Source organism: Myotis davidii, unplaced genomic scaffold (assembly GCF_000327345.1).
Source record: "Myotis davidii unplaced genomic scaffold, ASM32734v1 scaffold428, whole genome shotgun sequence".
NCBI classification, from domain to species: Eukaryota; Metazoa; Chordata; class Mammalia; order Chiroptera; family Vespertilionidae; genus Myotis; species Myotis davidii.
The window spans coordinates 1,598,887-1,606,443 of record NW_006299834.1 but is presented as its reverse complement, the minus strand read 5'-3'; the positions used below and the strand labels follow the sequence as shown (position 1 = coordinate 1,606,443).

Below are 7,557 nucleotides of genomic sequence, written 5' to 3'. Positions count from 1 at the left end.
GCCCAGACGTCCCTGCTCCACCCCCCAGACACTTGGCCACCTGCTCAGCCTCCGGCTCTGTCCCCAAGGCCAGCCCAGGGTCACCGGGTGCGGTCACCTTGCGCCTTTGGCCTAGGTGGGCAGGGGCAGCGAGGTGGGGGCATATTCACCGTTGCTCCTTTATTTCCCACTTGCTGTGCACACAGCACTGACCAGGGTCCCTTGCCAGGTGCCCCCTGAGAGTCTCAGGGGGGCTTGTAGGCCGTGGTACCCGCTGGTGCCAGGACAGCGCAGAGGGTGAGGAGGGCTCTGGGAGTGGGGGGGCCCATGAGAGCCCTTGAAGACTGAGGAGGGGCCCCCGGGCAGAGGGCACGACTTGGACAAAGGCCTGGAGACGAGAAACACGCGGTGGGTGCCTCTGGGGGTGGGTGCAGGCCGAGGCAGGAAGGCCTGGAATGTGGGGGTGAGTGCCAGGCGCCCCGAGGCCTCACTCTTGGTCCCGATCAAGTCCTTTGGAGGGAGGGGGCGCCCAGAGCCTCTGATCCACGTGAGACCTACGGGCAGGCGGAGCTGGTCCTAGAGGTTTTCGTAGACGAGGTTAAATTCGCTCTCATTCTGAAACCTGTGCGCATTCTCCTGGGGAAGAGAAATGAAAAATAACAGGTAGGGAGAGGACAGGCCGACACCAGCCCAGTTCCAGTCAGAGGCAAAGCAGCCCATGCTTCCTGCGCGGCTGTGACAGGGAAGCCTGTCCTAGCCCAGCCCAGCTCGCCAGCCTCTTCCCACCACTCCGCCCCCGGCTCTCTGCCCTCCTGTCCCTGCCCCCTCCCCTCCCTGTTGCTGCCTGGAGGCCTCCCCACATGCTCCTCCCTCTGTCTGGGCTATTCCTTCGACCCCACCTGTTCCCCCCAAACCTCCTACTCACCCTGCAGGGCTTGCTCCGCATCCCCAAGACCCCCTCCCAGTCCCGGTCTGTCCCTCTCCAGAGCCCACCTCTCGGACGGGCCACCACGTCTCTGTGTGTTTGTCGGGTCGTGACCCTATGCTTGCGGCCCCGAGGCTCCTGGAGGGCAGGGGCATGTCTGAGCATCCTGGCCAGCACCCCAAGGCCTGGCACAGGGTGGGCACCGCCTGGAATGGCCCAGACATCTTTAGGGGTCAAGGCCTAGTATCGGAAGCGCTCTGAGATTCACTAAACAGTACCAGCCGGGGCGCCCTGTGCTGGGGGAGACCCAGCATCAGCCCCACTCACTTCCTGATGCTCCTCCAAGGTGCCCAGGGGCCTACCCACCGCCCATGGTTCCTGCATCCGCCTAACAGCCCTCCTGCTTTCCCGGGTCCACATCTCCGTTGCAGATGTTCCTTTACTTGGAACTCATTTGAATTCAGGGGCATTCGGTTTTGCAGCCAAGTGCCACTCATCCACTTTACAGATGAGCAAACTGAGGTGTGAAAGAGAATCGTGATTAAGGGCAACGCCTTGGCCCCCAGCGTGACAATCAGGGAGCCCTGCCCAGGCCAGGCCAGGCGGGCGCCAGCTCAGACTCCGGCCGCTGACTTTAGCCAACACCCGCCTGGGGGCAGCTAGGGGACTAACACCCTCCGCCTGACTGGCCAGTGCGACACTCACTGTGTCCAGTGGGAGCTACCATGGTGTCTTCTGGGCCCCCTACAGCATCCGGCCCTCATGGCACATCTGTGAAGAGGGTGCTGTCCAGCTCCTCAGTTCACAGGCAGGAGCCTCGGGCACAGAGGGCAGCCTTTGGCTGGGGCTGCCAGCTGGTCAGGGGTGGAGCGGGGGTTCCAACCTCAGGCCAGCTGCCTGGGAAAGGCTCTGATTCAACAGCAGGGCTCCCCCGTGGTTCTATTTCCCCCCATGTCACCATGAGAGGGTCGGATGGAGCTAAGGGGAGCCAGGCTGGCTGCCCCTGCATACCTGGGACAGAAGCGACCTCCTGGGGGGTGGGCTGCCGGCCTCGGCCTCGCTCTGCATGCAGGCGTAGACCTCAGAGTCCTGGCGCTGCAGGGCCTGCAGGAGACGGCGTGAGGGTCAGAGGGATGGGAACAGAGGGGCAGGGCCTGGCCCAGCAGCTGCGAGAGCTCAGAGGACAGGCAGAACCCTCTGGGCCAGTCTGTGAGAGGCTGCCCACCTCGCCTGCTACGCCGTGCCTGGACATGCTGCCAACCTCTGTACCCGCATTCCCTCTCTTGGAGCCACTGCACCCTTTGCCGCCTGTACACGGTGACGTCCTCCCCCTCACACCACCTCAAGGCTCCAGCCAGCAGACCCAGAAGCCGGGGCATCATAGCGGCAATGATGCCCTCCTGCCAGCCACCTTTACTCCCCTGGCCCCAAACCCCTGACCGTGAGGGTCCCACCCAGCCACACCATCCAGATCTCCCGTGACGCCCACCCCAGCCGACACTCACAGATGACCTGGCACCCACTGGGGTCACAGTCCTCTCTCATCGAGCTGTGCCTGGTTAGTCTCTGGGTCTCAGGACCTCTGGCTGTGCTTGGCACACTCGGAGACAGCACCAGCAGAGGCCACGAAGGGCTGCTCGCTCACCGGGTGTGTGTTTGGGACTACACACACCCTCGGCCCAGCTGTGAGCAGCCTGACCAGGGCTCTCGGGATGGTGGAAAGAACCAGGGCTTTGAAATCAGACAAGACGAGGTTCAACTCTTAGCTCTGGTACCTGCCAGCCATAGGCAGCGCCTGAACCTTCCTGTGCCTCAGTTTCCTCGTCTGTAGAATGGGAATAATCACACCGATCTCGCAGGCTCAACGCACGATTAAGCGAGATACTGTGCATGACGGGCCCAGCACAGGGTCTGGAAAACAGTAGGCGCTTAATAACTGCTGAATCATCATCAGTTGAATGAGCATCCAAGGAGGCTTGACGCCTTCCTCCCCTCTCTGTGGTCACAGCCTGGACCCTGCTTGGGACTCGGAGCAGAGCCACCCACAGCCTCAGCAAGAGGCAGGAGCCTTCCCTTCCCACATGTCCATGTCACAGGGATGCCGGCTGGTTGCCAAGGAGGTGGTTTCCCTGGCAACAGGCAAGCAGGGGTTGCTGAGGCAGGCTGAGAGACAGGTGGTGCTCTGAGGCAAGAGAGGGGGAGATGCAGAGGCGAGGAGGAGGCACGGGAGGTATTGGGGCATGAAAACGGTGTAATAAACCATCAGGCCCTTGGGGGACCCTCATGTCATGGGCATCACTCACAGGGCTGGCAAGGTGGCCCTGGGGACCAGTTCAAGGGCCTCGGAGCCAGAAAGAGGGTGGGTCTTGGGAGAGGGGCGCCAGCCGGGACTCCGGCCCCCGGCTTTAGGCCACAGCGGCCCAGGGGCAGCTAGAGGCCTGACGCCCTCCGCCTGAGGGCCATGGGGGCACTGCCCTGCGCCCAGTGGGAATTACAACGCCGCACTGTCCGGGCCTGCGCTGCCCTGTCAGGGCGTCGTGCCTGCCCCGAGCACCGCCACCACCCGTGGCCTGGCACGTGATGGGGCTCTGTGCCTCAGTGGCCCCGGGCCTCGCCCCTCTGCCCACCCAGGCCTGGACCTCCACAGAGGTGACGCCCCTCCAAGCTGGACACGCTGGTCACCGAGAGAAGGGGGGAAGGGCTCCTTGCTGACATCCAGGCCGGGCAGCAGATCCGGGCTCCTCGGTGGCTCCCCCTCCCGTGTGTCCAGCTCACGGGGGCTGCCCGCCACACGTTAGTGAGCCCAGGGGTGTCTCAGCCTCACAGCCCCTTATGTGGAGCCCAGATCGGAACTCAGGCCTCGGGCCCCCGGTCCTCGTGCTCCCGTGTGGCCAGAGGCTTTCCGAGCCAGGGGACAGCTCCCTGCCCAGGACCCCGCGGGCCTCTGCCCACACTGGCCCCTGCCCACACCGGCCCCTGCCCACACGGGCCTCTGCCCACACCGGCCCCTGCCCACACCGGCCCCTGTGGCTGCCCTGGCAGGAGCAGCTGGGGGCTGAGGGCAGGGAGGGCTGAGAGGGGCTGGCAGGCAGCTGCTGGCAGGGAAGCGCTGACAGGTCCTGGCCTGCTGCCGCCTTTGCATGCAGGTGTGACCTGCGTCACCGGGCTGGGACGTGCAGGGCAGCCTCGGTGACAGGACAGCCTCGGAGGCTCCGAACCAGACCCCCTCCTGCGGCAACAGTGGTGAGGCCTGCCCCCCTCGGGCTGTGCCGGTGGGGAGAGAGGGCCAGGCCTCTGAATGGGCTGGGGCTGGGCTGTGCTGGGCTGTGCTGGGCTGTGCTGGGCTGGCATAGTCCCCACTGCAGGCCTTGGTGCCAGGCTGGGGAGCTGGCGGTGGGAGCCACTGGGGGTCTGAGTGGGAAGCAACAGCATTGGTGTTGGGCAGGCCCTGCTGCAGGGAGGAGCAGGACGAGGAGGAGGAGGAGGAACAGGAGGAGGAGGAGGAGGAGGAGGAGGAATGGGAGGAGTGGGAGGAGCAGGATGAGCAGGGAGGAACAGGGAGAAGCAGGGAGCAGCAGGGAGGAGCAGGGAGAGCTAGGTGCAGGACAGAGGGCATCGGCCCAGGCAGGTGCACGGAGCGGAGGGGAGGTGTCCGGGAGCTGTGAGGGAGAGTGGCCCCACATGCTGATGCCCCCGCGTGTCCACTCTGTGCCTAGCACTGAACCCCACAGAATCCGAGGCACCTGGAAGGCGAGAACAGTCCTCCACTCACCCATATGGCAGATGGCCGAGCACCTACTGTGTGCTGGGCACTAGGCTATGGGGGGTGGGGGTCTGAGACAGACGGATTATGAGGCCAACAGGTGGCCATAGGGCCAGGAAGATGGGGAGGTTGGCCGTGGAGGCGGGGGAGGTTGCAATTGTAAACGGAGCCCAGCAAAGGCCTCCTGGCAAAGGGGCCGTCTGAGGAGGGAGCTGGGGAGGAGGAAGTGGCCCACGGATAGTCACAGGACACTCGGAGCAGAGACACCACCAACACCGGCCCATGGTGGGGACCTGCCTGGTTGGTGGGAGCAGCAAGGAGGCTGGTGTGACGGGGGGAGTGAGTGACACGAGCAGTGAGAGGAGGCACCGTTTCAGGTCAGTCAGCCTGAGCGCAGGAAGGAGGGAGCCATCACTCACCACCACGGGAGGTGGGGGGAAGGGAGGGGGGCCGGGCGGGAGCTCAGCCCTGGGGAGAGATTGGTTTGGTCTCAGAGAGGAACCGGTGGAACGCCCAGAGAGAGCTGACTCTGCCCAGAGAGAGTTGACTCTGTGGGTCCGAGAGGCCTGGGCTGGAGACATAAATCTGGGTCCCAGTGGTCGCTGCAGAGAAGCCAGTGAAGGAGGCTGAGGAGGTGTGGCAATGAGCGGGGGGGAGGGGGGGAAGGGAGGGGCAATTAAGAGAGAGTGAAATATTCTAGAAGCACGTGAAGAAAGTGTGTCAGGGAGCAGGGAGAACTCAGTGGTCAATGCTCCCGGTTGGTCAGGGAAGGTGAGGACCAGGAATTGGCTATTGGGTTTAATGATGTGGAGGTCGGAGTGACCTTGAGAAGAAAGGTTTGGGGGAGGAGGAGGAGGGAAAGGGAGAGAGACACTGAGCACAGGGAGTCTGACAGTCCCGGGGAGTCTCGGAGAAAGCGGGGGTGCTGGAGGGGGTGTGGGCTCAAGATGAGGAATTTAAGATGGAAGGAGTCCTAGCCTGTCTGCAAGCTGTCCACGTGGTGTTGTATCGTTAGCCCTGTCTTACAGACCATGGAACCAGGAGTCAGCTAGTTAAGGAGCAGAACTCAGAGCGAGACGAGTGGGCTCTGAGCCCGTCTGCCCGGCCACTCCAAGTCCGTGCTGCTTGATAGGGAAGCTGGTACTAGAGCTTTCTTTCCTGTCTTATATTGTGAGCATCTCCCCACATGAATAAAGAGCAAAAATGGACATGATTAAAAGGAGAAATACACAAATCTACAATCATATGGGCAGATTTTAACTCACTTCCCTTAACACCTGTTAGACAAAAGAAAAATATATGTAATATTTTAACAACATCAACTTGATGTAACAGACATGTATGAAACGCCGGGTACAATGCAAGTTCTTTTCAAGTCCACACAGAACATGGGCTGGCCTGCAAAGCAAGTCCCGAAAGACTTCAGAGGGTTAAAATCATACAGAACCTATTCTCTGATCGCAGTGGAATTGGTGAGAAATTTAAGAGACACACAGAATAATAACTAGAAAATAATTAAACATTTGAAAATTAAGCAAACCACATTCAAATCACCCACGGGGCAAGGAGAAAAATCTCCATGGACAATTTAATCTGAAAGATAATAAAAACATATCAAAACTTGGGGGAAACAGGCGTTGGTTAGAGCATCCTCCTGATACCAAGGATGCAGGACTGATCCCCAGTCAGAGCATATGCAAGAAACACCAATGAATGCATAAATAAGTGGAACAACAAATCTCTCTCTCTCTCTCTCTCTCTCTCTCAAAATCAATAAATAAAATGTTAAATAAAAAACTTGTAGGATACAGCTAAAGCCACACATAAAGGGAAGTTCATAGCGTTAAGTACATTTATTAGAAAAGAAGAAAGATTGAAAATCAATAACCTATCCATAGAGAGGGCTATACAAAACTCCCCAGAGGTAGGAAACAAGACAAGGATGCCTGCTGTCAACACCCCTATTCACCATCATACCAGAGGTCTTAGGCAGCGCAGTAACGCGAGAAAAATAAAACAAAAGGGTGAGGTTAGAAAGGAAGAAATGGAGCTTCCACTTTCATAGGTGCCATGGCTGGGTTCATAGACAATCCAACGGAATCTACACAGAAACCATTAGAATTAACGAGTGAACTCAGCAAGGTCACCCTCTATATAAAGTCAATATACAAAAACCAATCATAAGTCTACATACAAGCAGTAGACAATGAGAAAATAAAATGAAAGTGAGGGTAACACCTGATCCTAAGACCCCCACTGTGAGAATTAATGAGATAATGGGTGGGAGTCCTAACTCGGTGCCTGGCACACAGTAGGTACTCAACAAATGGCTCCTGACATTATCATCCCTGAGATTAATGTCATTCTTGTCTGCCCAGGTCCAATCCCAGCTGGTAGGGACTGGCCAGCAAAGCCTGTGGCCTCCCTCTGTACCTTCAAACCTCCCCAAGCCGCCTGCCCCAGCTCCTGCCCCGCTGCCCCACCCCCCAGAAGGGCTGCCCAAGCCTCTGGGGCATCTCAACACAGGCGGGAAAGGTGCTCCATGCAAAGGTGGGTCTCCTTCACCAAAAATGATCTTGTAGAAGAATATTCTTCACGTGGAAAGATGCTCACGAGATAGTGTAACATGAAAAAAAATAGCTGTATTACTCCAGTATAAAAAAAAGTATGTGTGAATGTATGTAGGGGTCTCTTTGTATGTTTTGTTTTTTCAATGGACTAGAAGGTATGGAAGTCAATGTTACTAGTATTTATCCTGAAAGAAGACAGAATTAGGGTGATGGCTGTTTTCTTCCCTTGATATACATGAGAGAGATCACGTGTGTGTGTGTGTGTGTGTGTGTGTGTGTGTGTGTAGAGGGAGAGAGAGAGAGAGAGAGAGAGAGAGAGA

The 7,557-nt window shown here is 58.6% G+C and overlaps 1 protein-coding gene across 2 annotated transcripts in view; it reads right to left on the bottom strand.

The window, feature by feature from the left end:
- Positions 1-144: 144 nt before the first annotated feature.
- The window catches only part of NFAM1 (NFAT activating protein with ITAM motif 1), a 66,973-nt gene continuing 59,560 nt past the window's right edge, over positions 145-7,557 (bottom strand). For both annotated transcript variants that reach the window (XM_015571953.1, XM_006775948.2), the window contains exons 5-6: positions 1,916-2,008; positions 145-615 (exon numbers count right to left, since the gene is read on the bottom strand). In XM_015571953.1, the coding sequence (XP_015427439.1) occupies positions 556-615; positions 1,916-2,008 (153 nt within the window). In that variant the 3' untranslated portion in view covers positions 145-555. The remainder of the gene's footprint in view (positions 616-1,915; positions 2,009-7,557) is intronic.